Source organism: Panthera tigris, chromosome B4 (assembly GCF_018350195.1).
Source record: "Panthera tigris isolate Pti1 chromosome B4, P.tigris_Pti1_mat1.1, whole genome shotgun sequence".
NCBI classification, from domain to species: Eukaryota; Metazoa; Chordata; class Mammalia; order Carnivora; family Felidae; genus Panthera; species Panthera tigris.
Window position 1 is genome coordinate 47,535,409 of NC_056666.1, and position 21,458 is coordinate 47,556,866.

General features: G+C 33.9%; 1 protein-coding gene across 5 annotated transcripts in view; it reads left to right on the forward strand.

Moving 5' to 3' along the window:
- The window catches only part of LOC102964041 (activating transcription factor 7 interacting protein), a 120,849-nt gene that overhangs the window by 73,947 nt on the left and 25,444 nt on the right, over positions 1–21,458 (forward strand). For 4 of the 5 annotated variants that reach the window (XM_042991801.1, XM_042991799.1, XM_042991800.1 and 1 more), the window contains exons 6-8: positions 5,963–6,028; positions 17,389–17,465; positions 18,056–18,144. In XM_042991801.1, coding sequence (XP_042847735.1) covers positions 5,963–6,028; positions 17,389–17,465; positions 18,056–18,144 — 232 coding nt within the window. The remainder of the gene's footprint in view (positions 1–5,962; positions 6,029–17,388; positions 17,466–18,055; positions 18,145–21,458) is intronic. The other variant, XM_042991803.1, reaches the window with a different exon arrangement.

The window sequence follows — 21,458 nt, forward strand, 5'->3', positions numbered from 1 at the left end:
TTCAGTGCTTAACCAGGCCATTTATAACTTGCTTTATCCTTCACTTACTGTTTGCATAAGTGAAAGCTTAGGGTCTTTTCAGCCCATTTATGAGCATGCTTTTTTTCCTGGGCATTTGCATGGTCTTCTCAATTCCCCCATATGAGCATGAGCTTTTAAAGTCCCATTTTTGCTGTGTTTCACCTTTCCTAACTTTTTCCTTCCTAGGCTTTTCTATTTAAGGCTTGTCTATATTGGTGTCCTTTGCCCCAGGCTGCTATGCCAATAACTGTGCCTTTAAATCTTTTTGGGAAAAGCTGTCTGGGATGGTGCCCCAGCCTTGGGTATTACTCAGAGTTGAGAGAAACAGAGGCCAGCCTTTGTGCTGGTCCTTAAGGGAGTTGCCAGTTCCAGCAGGGTCCATACCCTTTCTGTGGCACTATCAGGTTGTATCAGACGTTCATGCTGTCATCTTCATAGCTGCTGCAGATCTGGGTATGGGGAATGGTGAATGGAAAATTTAAAAGACCACAGTGCTCTCTTGCTGCAAAGCAACAGCTTTATTCTTCCCTAAGTCTTCCCCTGGCTGTTCTAAGTTTTTGAGTAGATTCCAGAGTTGTGCAAAAGTTGATTCTAACAATGTTTGTCAGCTCATTAGTTGAGTTTGGGAAGGAACTGCACCCTGAAGTTCCCTACTCTGCTATTTTCGGTGATGTCACTCTGTTCCAATATTTTTATTATTATTACTTTCTAGTATTTAAAACTTATATATCACTTACTTCAGCAAATAATTATATATTTTGCTCAATTATTTATTTTTTTATATACAGCTGACCATAAGCTTTTTGAAAATCCTACCATGTATATGTATATTCTATATTTCATTCCATAGCAATTGATGAGTGCATCTTTCTCATTTGCATATGTATATATCCATTTATTATATCTGACTCACTTTGGCAAAATCTTACTGAGTTTTATAAAATTCACAGTTAAGGTGTGCCTGGGTGGCTCAGTTGGTTGAGCATCCAAATTCAGCTCTGGTCATGATCTCAGGGCTCCTGAGTTCTAGCCCTGCATCAGGCTCTCTATTGTCAGGATGGAGCTCTCTTCAGATCCTCTGTACCCCCCCTCTGCCCCTCCCCTGCCTCCCCCGCTTGTGTGCACATGCTCTCATTCTCTTTCTCTCAAAAAATAAATATTTAAAAAGATAAATTAAATTAAAAGTTAAAACACATTTGAAAACATAATCTGATTGAGTTTAGATATTTTGCTATAAGGAATAAATATAATTACTAATTTTTATATTAGTGCTCTGTTGTTTTAATGCAGCAGTTATTAAAAAATAGACTTTTGAGGGATTCATGATCCTTTTGCTATAGTGTAAAAATTTGTTATACATTGGAAAATTTGGTGAAAGCATAGAATTAAGTCATGTAGACTTTACTTCTAGAGAAAAGTTCAAGAAGTTCTCTTTTCTGCTAAAGATTTTAAGGTATAAATTTCTTTGTAGATCCAGGAAAGTAGATTTTTATTGATTTTTATATCAGTCATCATTCTAATGTATTTTTAAAATGGGCTAGATGGGGATTAGTTAAAATTCTTTTTATGACTTTATACTTGTTTGCTGTGTGATACAACTTTTGTCCACATCTTTTTATTAATGCCTGTTTTAAAATGATTACCTCCTTTTCTGTGTACTACACATATTTTATAAGAGCTGAAAATAAATTTCAGCACTAAAATATCTGGAGAATTAGTTATATAATAATTTTCTATATTACTTTAGGGACTGGTTGCTTTCTGAATTTTGGAAAACTTTTGTGTATTTTCACTTTTTCAGGGATGTCAGATTGTGTAGTATAAATCTCAACAGTTATTTCCATGAATTTAATTATTTTTTAAGTAAAAGGATGTATGATTTTTAGATTTATATAACTTTGATGCATTGTCAAGATTAGAACTATAGTAACTTCTAAGAAAGTCTTAAAATGCAGATATTTGTCATTTGCTGTGGGTTCAATAGCAACTGTGTAATAAAAATAGAAATAGTCAGCAAATATTTAGCTTTTCTACCCCTCCCAGATCATAACTCTTCCCAAAACATATTTCCAGAGAATTGCTAAAAGGCAGTAAAAATGGAAATTCTCCACTCTTTAGATCAGAACTGTACTTAAAGCACTGAATATCAAAACCTATAAGTTAAAGCCACAGTAGTATTCAAAGGGACATTTATAACTTTAAACACATTACTACTAAACAGGAAATTAGAAGAATATTATATGTTCCTGTCCAATGCTAGGAAAAAACAACAATTAAAACTAAACCCCAAGAAGGAAGAATGAGTTAATAAATTAATAAAATAGCAAAAAGCCTAACCCATTTTGAATATTGAACAATGAAGATAAAAGCTTATTCTTGGAGACAACTTAAAAGCAGGTTAATTTTTGATCTATAAATGATGAGTGTAAATAAACTGCATAAGGATTCAAAAACGAGACAAATACACAGAGGACATTAAGAGAACATTAGTATACCCAACTTAAAAAAAGGTTTTTTTAATGTTTATTTTTGAGAGAGAGGGAGACACAGAATCCGAAGTAGGGTCCAGGCTCTGAGCTGTCAGCACAGCACAGCACAGCACATGGGGCTCAAACCCATGAACTGTGAGATCATGACCTGAGCCAAAGTTGGTTGCTTAACCGACTGAGCCACCCAGGCGCCCCTACACAACTTTATACCTATGCAGTCCATTTTATTTAAGAAGAAAGTAGAATGCCTAAAATTATAAGGAACTCTGTTAAAATTACAACCAGTATCATATTTAATAGTGGATTGTGGAAATACTTCCACTGAAGTTGGGATGCCTATTATCTGTACTACTAAATAGAGTTTTGGTGGCAGTCTGGGCAATAAAATAATGACAGGAAAAATAAATTAAAAGTAATGATTGGGAACTCGATAGAATTAACTTGGCAAACTATTGAAAAAGTAGGAAATTTAGAAATTACTTGGTTGAAGAAAAACAGTCCAATAGTTTTTCTATAGGAAAACAATCAATAAAGAGTAAATAGGAGAAAAAGATTTCATATATGGTAGATATTTAAATAAGTGCTTAAGAATAAACCAAAAAAGAACTTTAAGACCATTATGAAGTGAAAGGATAGAAAAAGAAAACCTTTGAGTTTCTACCATGTTCCTAGACATGAAGACTTGATTCCTTTCAAATTACTGATTGTATAGATTCAGAATACTCAAAATTTCAAGTGGATTTTTTTTATAGAAATGGAAAAGCCATCAACACTCCTTGGAATATAATATTCCGTTGGTTATTATTTATAAAATGCCATTTTAAGTAGTTTTAACTAAAAATAGCTTTTTCACTTTTTCTTTTGGTTCCCCTTCCCACCCCTGCAACAAGTAAATCTGTGGTTGCCTAATCCAAGAGATGGTTTTGAATAATGGGTATATGTGTCCGTTTATTCACCAGCCTTTTTGGGTGCTAATAATTTGTCAAGTCAGACTTGATGCATGATTAAGTCTTTTCTCAATTGTTTCCTAAGAGTTTCCTTGGTGCATAAGCAAGGAGATCCCTAGTTTGCCTCGTTTGCAAAATAAGGGTCAATATGTCTGAATCTCACCAATTTATGTTACTTATATTTAAACCTACCCTTATGCCATTATACAAGAAATGATAGATAAACCTAAGGAAGAGACCAAGAGCAAAATGAAACAAAAGTAGTAAAGATATAGTAATAGAATATGACTTTCCTGGACTAAAAAAATGACTTGTTTATATAGTTTTTTGAAAATCTCACACAGTACTTGCCAAGATAAGAGTCCTAATCTTAGACACATTATGGCAGATATTTTGAAGTATAGTTCAAAAAAATTGTACAGTTTCCTAAATGAAAATAACAACAAAAAGGCTGGTCTTTGATTTCTTTTTTATAACATTAAATTGGAGGCAGTCAGTCAGTGTCCAGATTTTGATTTTATTTCTCTAATAGTTTAATTTTCTAAGTGATAAAATTCTTTTTATTTTTATTTGTTTTTTATTTTTTTAACGTTTATTTATTTTGAGAGGATGGGGTGGGGGAGTGGCAGAGAGAGAGAGAGAGAGAGAGAGAGAGAGAGAGAGAGAGAGAATGAGAATCCCAAGCAGGCTCTGCACTGTCAGTATGGAGCCCGACATGGGGCTCAGTCTCATAAACCATGCGATCATGACCTGAACTGAAATCAAGAGTTGGGTGCTTAACCAACTGAGCCACTCAGGTGCCCTGATAAAATTCTTTTTAAAAAGTAATTAAGTACTGTATATGATGTGAAAGTGAAGTCCTTATCTTTACACTCTCCCTCACTGCCTGCCAATGCTAGCCTCTAGAAGTAATTACTTTTAACTTTGGTATTTATTCCTTCTAGACATTACCTCGTATATATATCAAAATGACCTTTTAGTATAAGTAAAAATAGTATAACAATACCATACAGATTATGCAGTTTACAGAATATCCACCAGATAGAGGCAAGAATGAAAGACATTCTTGCATAAATTGGGACAGAAAACACTTTCCCATATATATTTCTTGAACAAGTTGCTTGAAATATTTTAGCCACAGAAAGGTAAATTCATATTAAGAATATAAAATTATGCTGTACGTCTTTGGGTGTTAAAAACATGCATAAATAAATACTCAAGTCATGAGGAAATCTTCGTCTTCAGAGTCCTATGTGATTGATTGCCTAGGACTTAAAAGGACTTGTCAAAGGACTTAAATACTTTGTAACATTTGCGGTCTCCTTCAGAAGTGACTACTTTCTGAAAGAAACTTTAAAAGTAAATAATACCATTTTCTTTTTATGATACGTTTATATTGGATAAAAGAAATTTTCTGGAGGAATTCTTCCCTAGGCAGGTCTCATGAACACACTCAAGTTTAGTTTAAATTTCTTGAAAATATATTTAACATAAGATGGCAGCAGCAGTTAACAGCAACAAAAACAGTTGAGTATCACATCTATGCCTTAGTAAAAGACTTAAATACAAAATATTCATGTGGTGTTGAGGTATTTTTCTGTTTTTTCTTTTCTGTTTGTTTTCTTAAATTTTCTGTGAATATGTATTTGGGCAAAATATGTGATCAGGCATTTTATAGAAGCAGTGCAAGTTATTAATAAAATAATTATATTGAAATGTTAGTAGTAAGATAACGTTTTTGTTAGGTTATTTTAAATTAACACTATTAAGTGTTTCACAGAATAATATATGAGTAGTCATATATACTGCTATTGAAAGTATAAATTAGCAAAGCCATTCTGAAAAAGAAATTTAGATATTTGATAATTATTAGATAATTTAGTTATCAATTATCATTTAGATAAGAATAATTATTTAGACAAGAGCTATTCTGTCTCAGAAGTTACACCTGTGTGAGTACTACCCAAGGAAATAATCTGAAAGAACAAAATTATTAATTGCCTTGTTATTTGACTATAACAGTACATTGAGAAACATGAAACATTTCCACTGGGAAATAGAGTGTATAAATAATGATTCAATATATTATGTGTATATCCACAAGCAGTATTGGCATTGGATATTTTATGACTTATAGTTGTATTAATATAGAATTCTCAGAAAATTGTGTGGTTACAACATATTAAAACATAACAGCAAAAAAAATCCCCACAATTATACATATTTAGAAATGTACTGGTTTGTGAGTTCTAGGAGGAAAAAAAACTAATGTTCTAAAATCAAGAGTGTTTACCTCTAGGTATTAAGTTCAAAGGTCATTTTAGTGTTCATTATGATTTTCTGTATTTTCCAATTAATGTATTTTATAATCAGCTTGCCTTATTTTCTTTGCTGTTGGTTATCTTCTGACAATCCTTTTATTTCTGGGTTACTTGTTATGTATGCATGAGTTCCTTTCTGATACCATATGTTACTTGATTTTGGTTTCATTTTTGGTTTTTTTAGGCCAAGATAGCAAGGTTAACCAAACGCTTTGGAGCAGCCAAAGAAGATCTTAAGAAAAGACAAGAAGTAAGAATTTCTATTCTTGTATAATTAATATTGAGCTCTAAGTGGTACTTGGATAATCGTGAGCTGGGAAGAAATTCTTCCTTTATTACAGGTCTGAAATTTGCTTTCCTACTTTGTACTTCCTATATGTTTTTTCAGAAGCTGCAACTCTGAAGCTAATATTAACCCTTTTGTAATCCTCAATTACTGTTTTCATATATCAACACTTATATTAATCTATTTTATAGTATTCCTGAAGTTATGTTTTGTTTCATTTTTAAAATTTTGTTTTTGGGATTTATCTTCTCATGTTTCTTTCTTTTTACATTCTTGCCAGGGTCCTGTTTTTGTCTCTTATTTCCCCCAAGGTGCGTTAGTGTACCATTGCCTGGAGTGGCCCCTTCTCATCTTTGCTTACCTCAGGTGGTTAAGTGCAAAGATCATAGCATAACATAAAACTCCAGTGTATAGTCTACCTTTTGCTTTTTGTTGTTTCCTTAGTTATTCTGTAATACATATATATATATTTTTTTTAATTTTTTTTGTTTATTTATTTTTGAGAGAGAGAGAGAGAGAGAGAGAGACAGAGCATGAGTGGGGGAGGGGCAGAGAGAGAAGGAGACACAGAATCCGAAGCAGGCTCCAGGCTCTGAGCTGTCAGCACAGAGCCCAATGCGGGGCTCGAACCCACGAAATGTGAGATCATAACCTGAGCCGAAGTTGGATGCTCAACCGACCGAGCCACACAGGCGCCCCTGTAATACATATATTTTTAAAGAATATTTATTTATTTATTTATTTATTTTGAGAGAGGAAGAGAGAGCATGAGTAAGGGAGGGACACAGAGAGAGGGAAAGAGGGAATCTTAAGCAGGCACCATGCTGTCAACTCTGAGCCTGACACGGGGCCCAATCTCATGCACCCGTGAGATCATGACTTGAGCCGAAATCAAGAGTCAGATGCTTAACTGACTGAGCCACCCAGGCACTCCTGTAATACAAATTTTTAATATAGCACTTGTATATTGCATTATAGTTTTCAGTTTGATATCTTTATTTTCCTCTTGACTTTTTCTATTATGGTACATTACATTTCTTTGTCATGAGAGCAACATTGTCTGGCACTTACCAATTGCCAATAACAGTTATTTCAGTAGTAATTATTACTGTAGGATTTTCCTGTTTTCATTAATTTCATATCTTCTTTACTTGACTTTAAATAAAACCATTTTGAAATAATTATAGATTAACAAGAAGTTGTAGCAATACTACATAGACTCCTGTGAACTTTTCACATAGCTTCCCATAGTGGTGAAATCTTGAATAACTGTTGTGCAATATCAAAACCAAGATATTGGTACAATTCTGTTAAGTAGTCTGTAGACCTTAATCATTTCTGCAAAATGTAGACCAGTTTTTTCATGAATTCATTGTGTGTGTGTGTGTGTGTGTGTGTGTGTGTGTGTGCATGTACACATTGATCCCACTTACAGAATTATGTAACCTCCACCACAGTCAAGATCTAGAACTGTTCTGTCACCATGAAGGGACTCCCTCATCCTGCCATTTTATAGTTTCAACCTATCTCATTTCCCATACCTACCCACTCCTGTCCCCTGGCAACCACAGATCGGTTGTTCATCTCTATATTCCTTTTACCTAACTTTTTAAGCTCTGGTTGCTCTTTTCTCTTGAGCAACTGATAGTTTTCATCTTTGTTCTACACAGACTAATCCCACCAAACCCTCCATTGGCCGTACCCAAAGATTTTTTTTTCATTATAGCTTCTTTAATTATTATAATTAATTCTTAGATTCTAAACTCCACTTTTCTCAGCTTTTGTTTTTTTGTCATAATATAAAAATTGAACTATTTGTCTTCTTATATTAGAAAATTGATGTAAACCTTTTTTTTAGCCTTTAAAACAATTTTTTTTAATGTTTATTTTTGAGAAAGAGAGAGAGAGCACGAGCAGGGGAGGGACAGAGAGAGAGGAAGACACAGAATCGGAAGCAGACTCCAGGATTTGAGCTGTTGGCACAGAGCCCGACATGGGGCTCAAACTCATGAACTGTGAAATTGTGACCTGAGCCGAAGTCAGACACTTAACTGACTGAGGCACCCCTTTTTTAACCTTTTTTATTTGCTATTCTTGAACCAAACAAAGGGCTTTGTAATTTTTCCTTTGTTTTTTATACAATGTGAATTTCCACTTTTTCCCTTTTATGTCTGAACTACGCAGCATACTGCCCACTATATATTTTTCCAGTGTTTGTGTATGTCGAGTTTGTCTTCAAAACTACTTTCTAGTTCTTTTTGTTTAATTTATTCAAAGGCTCTAGGCAGTCACAAACTTTAAGGAATAAAAATGAAAATATTGCAGTGCCTGAGAGGTTTGTTATGGAGAGCTAAAAGTATAATGGAAATGACAAACACTGTATAATTCCTAAAGATTGGAAAAGGTTAATTTGAACAATTAGGGCATGTGGTACTTGAATAAAAATATTGAGGTGGTCTTCAAACTTTCAAATTTTGTTCCTTCCTCAATTAGCTTTTGGGTAAGGCCAGTTTTATATGCCAAAACTGGGACATCTTTCTACCTATTCTTGTTAATATTTTCTTGTAACAACAGCGATTTCTAGAAATCTCAAGAATTTGTTCTTTCATGTCCTAATTCTCTTTAACTATGGTATCCACTATAATTTTACATCTATGTCATGCTAGATTTTGAAAACAGGAGAGATACAGAATGAAAGTTTAGAACTTAGTTCTTGCCCTTATTAAAATAAATAAACAATAATACTTTAAATGCTTTTCTTCTATTTAGATTTGCTCCTTGGTCCTCTGATATTAACCAGTTAAAAACAAACCCCACCATGCAGGTTTGTCTTAAAACATTTTCCGTTTTAGGTTTTAAAAGCAGAAAACCCTCATAGGCAGTTTACTATTAAGTCCACATTTATAATCTAATCTGTGTTATTGCCTTACAATTGCTATCTCTAATTTATATCCTTTCTAGTTCTTACTATAAAAGAAATGTAAAGATATTTCTCATTCTTTATCTATGAAAATCAATGATGTAATTGATTCAGTAAAATTTTAGATTAAATCTAAATTCTACGTTTGAATTTTTTATTTAAAAATGTTTTGTTTTTTTTTTAATTGTGCTACAAACACATAACATAAAACATATCATTTTTAACTTCATAGTTAAGTAGTGTTAACTATATTAATAACATCATTGTGTAATAGGTCTTTAGACATTTTTCTTCTTGCAAAACTGGAACTCCGAACCATAGAACAAGTACTCCAGTTTCCCCTCCCTTCAGCACTTGGATACTTTTTGTTTCCATGATTTGACTACTCTAAATACCTCTTAAGTGAAATTATATATAGTATTTGTTTTTTTGGCTCATCTGTATTGTAGCATGTGACAAGATTTCCTTTTTAAAGGTTGAATAATATTCTATTGTATATAGTATACACCACATTTTCTTTATCCATTCATTTATTGATGGATATTTGGGCTGATTTCATCTCCTGGCTCTTTTGTGAATAATGCTACAATGAACATTGGTATGCAGATACCTCTTTGAGATCCTGGTTTCAAGTCTTTTGGATATCTACTGGAAAGTGAAATAGTAATTTGATTTTAGTTTTTTGAGGAGCCTCAAAATAAAAGAGACTTTTTATTAAAAAACTTTTTAATAAAAGAGACCACCCTATTTTTCATTCTTACCAGCAGGGAACAAGGTTCTAATTTCTCTACATTCTTGTCAACACTTGTTATTTTCTGTTTTGTGATAATGGCCCTCTAATGGATCGGAGGTGGCATTTCATTGTGGTTTTGATTTGCATTTCTCTAATAATTAGTGATGTTGAGCATCTTTTCATATGCTTGCAGTCCATTTTGCATGTCTGTAGAGAATTGTTCAGGTCCTTTGCCTGTTTTTTAATTAGCTTGCTTGTTTTTTAATTAAGTAGTAGGACTTCTTTATGTATTCTGGTTATTAACCCCTTCCATCAGATATATTATTTGCAATTATTTTCTCCTGTTCCGCAAGTTACATTTTTGCTCTGTTGATTGTTTCCTTTGATGTGCATAAGTTTTCAAGTTTGATGTAGCCTCCTTTGTTTTGCTTTATTTTGTTGCCTGTGCTTTTGATGTTATATCCAAGAAATCATCACAAAATATGATGTCATAAAACTTTCTCCCTGTGTTTTCTTCTAGAAATGTTTAGTTTTGGTCTTCCATTTAGGTCTTTGATTTATTTTGAATTAATTTTTATATGTGGTGTAATGGTTCTGTTTCATTCTTTTGCATTTGAATATTGAGTTTTCATACCATTTATTGAAAGACGTCTTTTCTCCATTGTGTAGCCTTGGCATCCTTGTTGAAAATCCCTTGACCTTATACATAAGAGTTTATTTCTGGGATGTCTGTTCTAGTCTATTGGACCATGTGCCTGTCTTTATGCCAGTACCACACTGTTTTGATTACTATAGCATTGTAACATGTTTTGAAATCAAGAGGTATGGAGGCTCCAACTTTGTTCTTCTGTTCCAGGATTGTTTTGGCAATTCAGGGTCCCTTGAGATTTCATATAGATTTTAGTATGCTTTTTTCTATATCTGTAAAAAATGACATTGGATTTTAATAGACATTGCATGGAAACTTTTGATCACTTTGGGTAGTATGGACATTTTAGCAATATTAAGTGTTCCAGTCCATGAACATGGGATGTCTCCATTTGTGTCTTTTATTTTAATCAACACTGTTTTGTAGTTTTCATATTAAAGGTCTTTTGCCTTTTTGGTTAAATTTACTTCTACATATTTTATTCTCTTTGATGATATTGTAATGGGGTTGTTTTCTTAATTTCTTTCTCAGATTGTTGGTTGTTAGTATATAGAAATATGATTGATTTTGACTTTTTTTTTTTTATCCTGCTGCATTGCTGAATTCATTTATTAGTTCAAACTTTTTTGTGTGTACCCTTTTGGGTTTTCTGATTATAAGATCATATCATCTGCAAACAGACATCCTCACTTCTTCCTTTCTACTATTGCTGCCTTTTATTTCCTTTTCTTGCATAATTGCTTTGGTGAGATTTTTCCAGTACCATGCTGAAGTTGATGAGAGTGGGCAACCTTACCTTATTCTTGATCTTAGAGGAGTTGTTGCTGAGTATGATGGTAGCTATGGGCTTTTGACATATAGTATTTTTAGGTTGAGGTAGTTTACTGCCATTCCTAACTTGTTGAGGTTTTTTTTGTTTATTTGTTTTTTTATCATGAAAGTGTTGAATTTTATGAAATGCTTTTTCTATAGTAATTGAGAAGATCATGTAGTTTTTTTCTCCTTCATTTTGTTAATGTGGTTTTGATTGATTGATTTATACATTGATTGATTTTCCTGTGTCAAGCTATCTTTGCATTCCAGGGATAAAATCTCACCTGGTCATGTTATATAATTCTTTTAATGTGCTGGTGAATTTGGTTTGCTAAAATTTTGTTGAAGATATTTGCATCTATGTTCATCAGTGATATTAGGCTATAGTTTTCTTTTAGTGTAGGATCTTTGGCTTTAGTATCAGGATATGCTGGCCTGGGTTTGGAAGTTTTCCCTCCTCTTCAATTCTTTGGAAGAGTTGAGGAAGACTGCTGTTAATTCTTTAAATATTCTCCATTGAAGCCATCTAGTCCTTGGTATTTTTTGTTATTAGGATGTTTTTGATTACTAATTCAGTCTGATTTCTTATTCAGGTCTTGTTCAAATTTTTAATTTTTGATTCAGTCTTGGTTATATATTTCCAGGAAGTTATCCATTTCTTCTAGGTTATCCAGTTTGTTGCCATATAATTGTTCATAGTAGTCTTTTATGATCCTTTTTTATTCTATGGCATCAGTTGTAATGCCTTCTCTTTCATCTATGATTTTATTTATGTATTCTTTTTTTTTTCATAGATAATCTAGGTAAAGGTTTTGCCAATTTGTTGATCCTTTAAAATGCCAACTCTTAGTTGATTTTTTTACTACTGAGTTTGTGTTCCTGTTTTATTTATTTCTGCTTTAATCATTATTATTTCCTTCCTTCTTCTGAGTTTAGTTTGTTTTTCTTTAGTCACTTGAAGTATAAAGTTAGATTGTTGATTTCAGGTCTTTTTTTTTCCGATTTTTTTTTTTTTTTTCCCCAGAGATAGTGTGTGTGAGCACAAGTCAGGAAGGGGCATGGCAGAGAGGGGGAGAAAGAGAATCCCAGGCAGCCTCTGCACTATCAGGGAGGAGCTCTATACGGGGCTCAATCTCTCGAAAAATGAGATCATGACCTGAGCCGAAATCAAGAGTTGGATGCTTACCTGATTGAGCCACCAAGGAGTTCTGGTCTTTCTTCTTTTTTAAGAAAAGCATTTACCACTATAAATTTTCCTCTTATTTTTTTTTTATTTACTTATTTTGAGAGAGACAGAGACAGCGCAGGAGGGGTAGGGACAGAGAGATAGGGAGAGAAAGAATCCCAGGCAGAGCCTATGCTGCCAGTGCAGAGCCCAATGTGGGGATCGAACTCACGAAACAGTGAGATCATGTCCTGAGCCAAAACCAAGAGTCAGACACTTAACAGCTATCCAAGTGCCCCTAAATTTTCCTCTTAGTACTACTTCTGCATAAATTTTTCCTATAAATTTGGTATGTTGTATTTTTGTTTTTATTTGTCTCAAGATATTTTCTAATATCTCTTATGATTTCTTTAATCTATTAGATTAAAAAAAATTTTTTTACTGTTTTTTATTTTATTTTTTGAGAGAGAGAGAGACAGAGAGCACAAGCAGGGGAGGGGCAGAGAGAGAGGGAGACACAGAACGAAAGTAGGCTCTAGGCTCTGAGCTGTCAGCACAGAGCCCAACATAGGTCTCGAACTCATGAACTATGAGATCATGACCTGAGCCAAAGTTGGCGCTCAACCAACTGAGCCACCCAGGTTCCCCTATCTATTAGATTTTTAAGTGTGTTTTAATTTCCACATATTTGTAACTTCTCCGTTTTGTCTTCTGCTATTGATTTCTACTTTTGTTCCATTGTGGTTGGAAAAGATATTTCATCATTTTCATCTTTAGAAATTTGGTGAGCTTATTTTGTAACCTGATCTATTCCGAAGAATATTCTGTGTGCACTTGAGAAAAATTTGATTTTTCTGCCATTGGGTGAATATTTCTACAAATGTCTGTTTGGTCCATTTGGTCTGTGATATTGTTCAGTTTTGCTATTTCCTTACTGAATTTTTCTCCAGATCATCTCTCCGTTATATAGAATGATGTACTGAAGACTCTCACAGTTGTGTTTCTATCTGTTTTTCAGTTCTATCAATGTTTATATCATTTAGAAGCCATGATGTTATGTGCATATATATTTATTAATATTGTATCTGGTCAGTTGATGCTTTTATCATGTTCTTTTTGTTTCTTGTAATAGTTTTTTACTTTAAAAGCTCTTTTGTGTCTTATATAAGTATGGTCACCCTTTCTCTCTTTTGGTTATCATTTGAATGGAATATGTTTTCCCATTATTTTACTTTTGGCCTGTGTATACCTTTAGATCTAAAGTGAGTTTATTTTTAACAGCATATAGCAGGATCTTGTGTTTTATTCATTAAGCCAATGTATGTCTTTCTGTGGAGAATTTAATCCATTGGGATTTAAAGTAATTTCTGTAGGGAAGAACTTAATTAGTATTTTGTTAATTATTATCTATTTGTCTTGGAATTGTTTTATCTCTTTTTTGTTGCTTACATTCTGTGTGTTTTGTTTATATATTTTTAATTTTTGCAGTGACAGTCTTTAATTTCTTTCTCATTCCCTTTTGTGTATCATCCATAGGTATTTTATCTGTGGTTACCATGGGGGTTACATAGATCATTTTAAACTGGTAACAACTTAACTTCAATCACATTTAAGAACTCTAGTCTTTATATTTTCCCCTCACAGTTTTGTTACTGGTTTTATTATATCTTTTTATATTGTGTATCCTTTAACAAAAATGTGGTTATTTTTGTGTTTAAATTCTATACAAGAATTAAATGTGATTTAATGTACCAGCTTTATAGTAATGCAGGATTCTGTATTTGTGTATTTACCGTTACCAGAGAATTTCATCTTTTTTGTGTGCTTTCTAGTTTCTGTCTAATGTCCTTTCGTTTTCACTTGAGTGACTCCTGTTAGCATTTTTTTGTATTGCATTGTAGATCTAATGGTCATAAATTTCCCTAGCTTTTTATTTATCTAGGAATGTCTTAATTTTGCCTACATTTTTGAATGAAAGTTTTGCTGGATATAGTATTCTTGCTTCGTAGTTTTTTCTTTCAGCATTTTAAATATATCATTCCACTCCCTTTTAGCCTTCTAGGTATCTGCTGAGAAAACTACTGATAATCTTACGGGAGCTCCCTTGAATGTGGTGGGTTGCTTTTCTCTTGTTACTTTCAGAATTCCTTATCTGTGACCTTTAACACCTTGACCGTGTTTTTCAGTGTAGATCTCTTTGAGCTATTCTAGTTGGAGGTTTCTGAGCTTCTTGAATTTGTATTATCAGTTTTCACCCTCAAATTTAGGGAGTTTTGGCCATTATTCAAAGACTTTCTGCTCATTTTCTTTCTCTTCTATTCTTAGATTCCCATATTCATGTATTGGTCCTTTCAGCATTTTCTCATAAGTCCTTTGGGCTCTTTCCCCTTTTTTTCATTCTTTTTTCTTTTTGCTCTTCTAACTCCATAGTTTCAAATGGCTTGTCTTCAAGTTCACTAAGTCTTTATTATGCTCAGTACAGTCTGGTGCTGATGCCCTGTAGTGAAATTTTCATTTCAGTTACTCTTCAGATCCAAAATTTCTTTTGGTTCTGTTTTAGTTTCTATTTGTTAATATTCTTATTTTCTTCATGCATCACTTTTCTAATTTCATTTAGTTTTCTGTCTCTGTTCTCTATTACCTCATTGAACATCTGTATGTCAGTTATTTTGGATTGTTTAATGGATAATCCATAGATCCCTATTTCTTTAGGGTCAGTTTCTGGAGATTTATTTCTTTGGTGGAGCCATATTTCCCTGTTTCTTTGTATGTCTATTTCTGTTATGTTGAAATTTGGGCACTTGAAAAAACAGCCACCTTTCCCTGTCTTTTCACAGTATATTTATACAGAAAAAGACCTTTATTATTCAACTCAGGTAGATACTCTAGCAACCTCTCAAACTTTTTCTAGAGATGCATTTTCACTGAGGTTGTTTGTGTAATCTCTTATCTGAAGAGTCTTGTCTGTTTCTACTTGGGAGCCCCCCCTCCCCCCCCCCCGCCAATCATCTGTCTTCCATATTATAGTTTTCATTTTATAAGCCGTTGTTTTGGAGGTCCCCCCTGCTCTCTGTCTGTGCTACTATAATTTTTCTGGTGTTGTACCAAGCTGATAGGTTTAACTTGTTCTCATATGGCCTCCAGACATCCAGCATGTACTACTTCCTTCAGGTCAGGTGAAACAGAAACCAGTGCCTCGGTCAGTACCCTGAAAAGCCATAATGTTGCGTGAATGTTCCACTCTTCTCTTTCCTTTTTGAAGGAGAAGCCACAAGTGAGGAATTTTGATTGTGCCATACTGTGTTGGGAGGGGTTTGGGGTATGGTAGGTAAGTGCAACAGACTTTCTTACTCACTACAGTGCATCTCTTCTTGGCCTCGCTATTGCTTGGGGTCCTATACTTCTTGACTGGTTTCTGGAATTCTGACAAAGGAAATTTGGTCCATCGCATGAGAGAAGGAGGGTGTTGGTCTTCCAATTCTACCATCTTGCTGATGTCACCACACTAGTATTTATTTTAAGGACTTCTATCCAGTGACCATACTGTGTTCTAAGCCAATTGTATTTATTTATGCTTTTTTCCTTTTTCTGTTTTTCTCCATGAAATGTTCTTTGCCTTCATCTTAACTATTTTGAATGTACTAATTAATTACTCAAAAGACCTATTTGAAGGTTTTCCTTAAAAACTTTTTTAAAATTGAGAGTGCACAGTTACTTTAATTTGTTTTTCTATTTGTTTAATACGTTTTTGTTCACAGATTTTAAACACCTTTAGAGTAATATATTGTAATTGTATCTTTTGTCCTCTCTACATGTATAACTAATACAGTGCCATACTTGTTGATGAAAATTATCCTTTTATCCTATAAAAAGCATCAAGATTTGTTAATTGAGGGTGCCTGACTGGCTCAGTCGGTTAAGCTTCTGACTCTTGATTTCGGCGAAGGTCATGATCTCTCCTGTTCATGGGATCAAGCCCCACGTTGGGCTCTGCGCTGATGGTGCAGAGCCTGCTTGGGATTCTCTCTCTCCTGTCCTTGTGCTCGCTCTCTCTCTCTCTCTCTCTCTCAAAATAAATAAACATTTTTAAAAAATTAAAAAGAAAAGATTTGTTGATTGAAAAGAGTGATTAATAGCATGTACTTGATGTAATATTAAGCACTTCAATATTTAATTTGTTTTAATACTTATTATTATATTTAAATAAGTCTTGAGAGTTATTTATATTTTTCATTTAAGAAGTAAATAATTATAGTGTAATTACTGATGGAGGCCCAAGTAATGCTTATTAACATGTATAAGAATTCCATTTCTATATTCCCTGTTTTTGGGGGTAAAGGATGAAATTAGTTGATACTTAAGTTTAGAATTGAGACATCTTTTTATGAAGTTACATGTCACCTAGTGGCAAGTATTTATTTTTTAAACAATAACTGTAAAAATAATTTTGATTTGAGAATTTTGATTTGTGACCTTAGGCACCACTTAATTGGTAATCACCTATTTTGGGAAGGAATACATTTGTACCTTGTTTGTTGAGTTTCTGTTGGTAATTTGGTGCCTGCTATGCATGGTATATAGTAGGCATTCACTAGATATTTATTAAATGAGTATGTCTAGTTATTCTTTAGGTTCATATTATTAATATTTATCAGCATGTAAACCGTTTTCACATCATTTTATTTACTCATCTTAAAAACTGAGGTATAGGAATTATTATATTAATCTTTCACATGATAAGCAGTTGTCTCAACAGATTAATTTGTTTAAGGCACAGCTAACAAGTGGTAATGCCAAGATTCAAATTCTTGTCTCATGTAGTAATATTTTCTACTATATTATGGAAGTAACAGATAATATGTTGAGAAACCACATCAGGGTTTTTTTTTTTTTTTTTAATATTAACGTGGTTTCAGGTGCACAACATAATAATTCAACACTTATATACATTATGAAATGATCACAGTAAGTCTAGTTAAGGTCTTATTTTTAAAGACTCCTTTTGTATTGGGTTTTATTTTACCTGGGTGTTTTTCTCCCCCAGAATCCACCAAACCCACCTGTATCACCAGGAAAGTCTGTGGTTGACGTCAACAGCAATAATAACAATGTGCCATACAGGTGAGAATTGTAAACAATCTGTCAGATTTTTAACAGAACAAGGTTCTGATTCTCTTTATTATAAGAATGTTTTGGAGTATATTTCTAGTTATTTTGTAGAGAAGTTTAGTATCCTAAATTAAATAGATTTTTTGTTTGTTTATTTGTTTTGTTTTGCTATAATTATTCATTTGTGGTTGGTGACTGGCTTTGCTAATTTATTATAAGGCTTTTCTTTGGTCATTTAAGATTTAACAACTTGTGTTAAATAGAATTCTTTCAAAGTAACTGAGAAATGCTTTGATTAGGGGTAATAAGAACTAATGTCTACAAATACTAGGATATACGTTTGGTTTTTTGGTAAAAATGTTAAGGACATTAGAATCTAAGAGAAAGACTCTTCCTTAATGCCATAGACCCCAGCGTGCTGAAATCTATGTGCCATCTTGGCCTGAGCATATTCATTTGCACTTTAGTGCTATAGTACCCAAATCTAGTCGCCCTTTTCCCCCTACGGACCACTGCTTTCTCTATTCATAAATTGATGTCCTCCGGAATGGCATTTGCATTGACTATTTGTGTGTATATATATATATATGTATATTTTGTAGAAATGCAGGCACAGTGAGACAGATGCTGGAGTCCAAAAGGAATGTAAGTGAGAGTGCACCAACATCCTTTCCAACCCCTGTGAATACAGGTAATATTTTTAAACAACAAAATAACATTTTCTTAGGAATTTTATAAAGGCTTTAGTTCTCTGTTCTTACATTATTTTGAGACTGAAATGATCTAAGGAACTGAGCATATTTATCTAAACTTAAATAATGAGTACAAAATTTTATTTAAAAATCAGGATTACAGATATGCAAGAAAATATAGGAATTCAAGTCTCTAGTGCTTCTCAAACTTTCTGGTTTCCATATCCCTGTATAATCTTAAAATATTATTAAGAATCCCAAAGAACTTTTTTGTGGCTTATAGTAATTGATATTTACTTGGAGTAGAAATTAAAATACAAACTTTTACATGTTTATTCATTTAAAAATAATAACCTATATCATGTAAACACAAATAACATGGTTTAAAAAAAAATTTTTTTTTAGTGTTTATTTATTTTTGAGAGAGAGACAGAGCATGAGTGGGGGAGGAGCAGAGAGAGGGAGACAGAATCTGAAACAGGCTTCAGACTCTGAGCTGTCAGCACAGAGACCGATGAGGGGCTCGAACCCACGAACCATGAGATCATGACCTGAGCTGAGGTCGTACGCTTAACTGAGCCACCCAGGTGCCCCACAGATAATGTTTTAACGAAAAAATAACTATTTCCCAAGCTTAAAGCAATTAGTGGAAGTGTTACTGTCTTACAGTTTTACAAATCTGTCTTATACTTAAAACATTAAGACAGTTGAAGATAGCTAGATTCTTCTATCTGTCTCTGCATCCAATCTCTTGCAATTTGTTGTTTTGGTGGAAGTATTTGAATAAAGTTCAGTCTCATACAAATATGTACTTGGGAAAGGGCTAGCCATTTTAGATGATTTGTGAATATTGTTTGACACAGTCAAGTAGTTTATTAATGGTTAGTTGCAAAGTAGAATGTGAAACCATATCAATGAACTTTTCTAAGTTTTTCAGTAAAATCTATTTGTCTGTCTTGGATGGATCTTCTACTAATATCATTCATCAATCATTTGGAAAATACTCAATGAGTTATGTAAGGCTTCTATTATTGACACCTCAATAAACTTTTTAAAAAGCACATTGATTCTGGAGTGTCCAAGTAGCTCAGTCGGTTAAGCGTCTCACAGTTCATGAATGTGAGCCCCGTGTCAGGCTCTGCACTGACAGTTCGGAGCCTGGGGCCTGCTTCAGATTCGTGTCTCTCTCTCTCTCTCTCTCTCTCTCTCTCTCTCTCTCTGTCTGCCCCCTCCCTCTTGTGCTCTCTCTCAAAACTAAATAAATGTTTAAAAAAAAAAAAACTTAAAAAATAAATATCACATTGATTTTTGTCAGAAATGTCTTTGAAGATTTGGGAAGCTGTAATGCGCTTAGTGGCAGATACATGTTTTTCCAGAGTTCTAATTTTTTTTTTTTGAAAACTCAAATTGTATTATTACCAATAAATACTATTAGTTGTTTTCTTTGACTGCCAAGGTTTATTTTCAAGAAAAGGTTTGTTGGGGCACCTGGGTAGCTCAGTTGGTTAAGCATCCAACTCTTGATCTCAGCTCAGGTCTTGGTCTCAGGGTCATGAGTTCAGGCCCCGCTTTGGGCTCCATGCTGGGTGTGGAGCCTACTTAAAGAAAAAAGAGAGAAAGAAAGAGAGAGAGAGGGAGAGAAAGAGAGAGAAAGAGACAGAGAGAGAAAGTAAGAAGAAAGAGAAAGAAAGAAAGAAAGAAAGTAAGAAGAAAGAGAAAGAAAGAAAGAAAGAAAGAAAGAAAGAAAGAAAGAAAGAAAAAATTTGTTAAATACCCAGTGTGAATAATCACAGTATGTCTAAGTCATTCTTCCAACTAAAAATGGTCTTCTGTGAAAAAGGTGGTTAGCTTAGTTTTATAACTCAAACAGTAGTACAAGCATTTTGCTTTGAGCCAAACATGCTACTTTGGCATGCAGTGGTAATGCTTGTTGTAGATTTCCTATTTTTTCATGCAGAATACTAAGACCTGTACTCAAGGGCTGAGATTTAATAATAGTTTCTACTACTTCATCATGGACATTCTTGAGTGAAACTGACTTTGTTTTTTACTGTGAACATTTGGGGGTAAAGAATGTATTGACAGTTTGGTACCACTCAATACCTTGATTTTTGTACTGAGGCATCAAGAAGTTTTACTCACCATTGCTTTTGCTCCATCAGTGCAGATATTTACATGGTGAAAAAAATCAAGTAATGTCTTATTGTTATGAAAATAGTTTTGATATTACCAGCTCCCTGAGAGGGTCTCAATAATCTGCACGTGTTCCCCTGGATAACACTTTGAGAATTGCTGCTCTAGTGTGCCTATTGTTTTGGAAACAGTACAGATCAGTGAGAAAGAAGCTTGGTCATCAGTTTGAAACCTGTTCAAATGAAAATAAAGATAAATAGGGGCGACTGGGTGGCTCATTCGGTTGAGCGTCCGACTTTGGCTCGGGTCATGATCTCGCAGTTTGTGAGTTTGAGCCCCGTGTCGGGCTCCGTGCTGACAGCTCAGAGCCTGGAGCCTGCTTCAGATTCTGTGTCTCCCTCTCTCTCTGCCCCTTCCCTGCTCATGCTCTGTCTCTCTGTCTGTCAAAAATGAATAAACGTTAAAAAAAAAAAAAAAAAGAAAGATAAATAGTTGAGCCAAAATTACTATAAAACTTCAGTGACCAGCATTTTGATTTTCTCTGGTTTTGGTATTAACTCCCTTATTTCTTAATTCATCTCCCACCTTCAGTGTGTTATGTCCTATATTGTATAATGTCATTAGAGTTTCAGTAGAGGCAGCTTCCCCTTCTTGGTTCCTCCCAGGTAATTCAGTAAAACTTAGTCCACAGATAGAGGTTTCACACATGGTCCGAATGATAAAATACCATGGCCAAGCTTCCTTTATTCATTAATAGTGATGATTCTTCCTAGATTGTCTATTTGAGTTTATATATTGTCATTGTCCTAAGGCATTTATATTTTTAGTGTAGTTTCAAAATTATCTGTATAGCTTCACCAAGTTCAGTGTTTTTTAGTCATTTTACCAGTTACTCTGAAATGACGATAGTAATTTTCAGGCACTGTTTTGATACTGAGAGATTAGTCTTCCATATTAGTCATAAGCTGTGTGCCAAAAATAGATGCAAAAATGTTTCTATAAATTTAATTCTAAGAATTTCCAAAATCTAAGGGGACCCCGTGTGGCTCATTCAGTTGAGAGTCTGACTCCTGATTTCTGCTCACGTCATTGTCTTGCGGTTCATGAGTTCAAGCCTCACTGCATTGGGCTCTGTGCTGACGGTGCTGATCCTGCTTGGGATTCTCACTCTCCCTCTCTC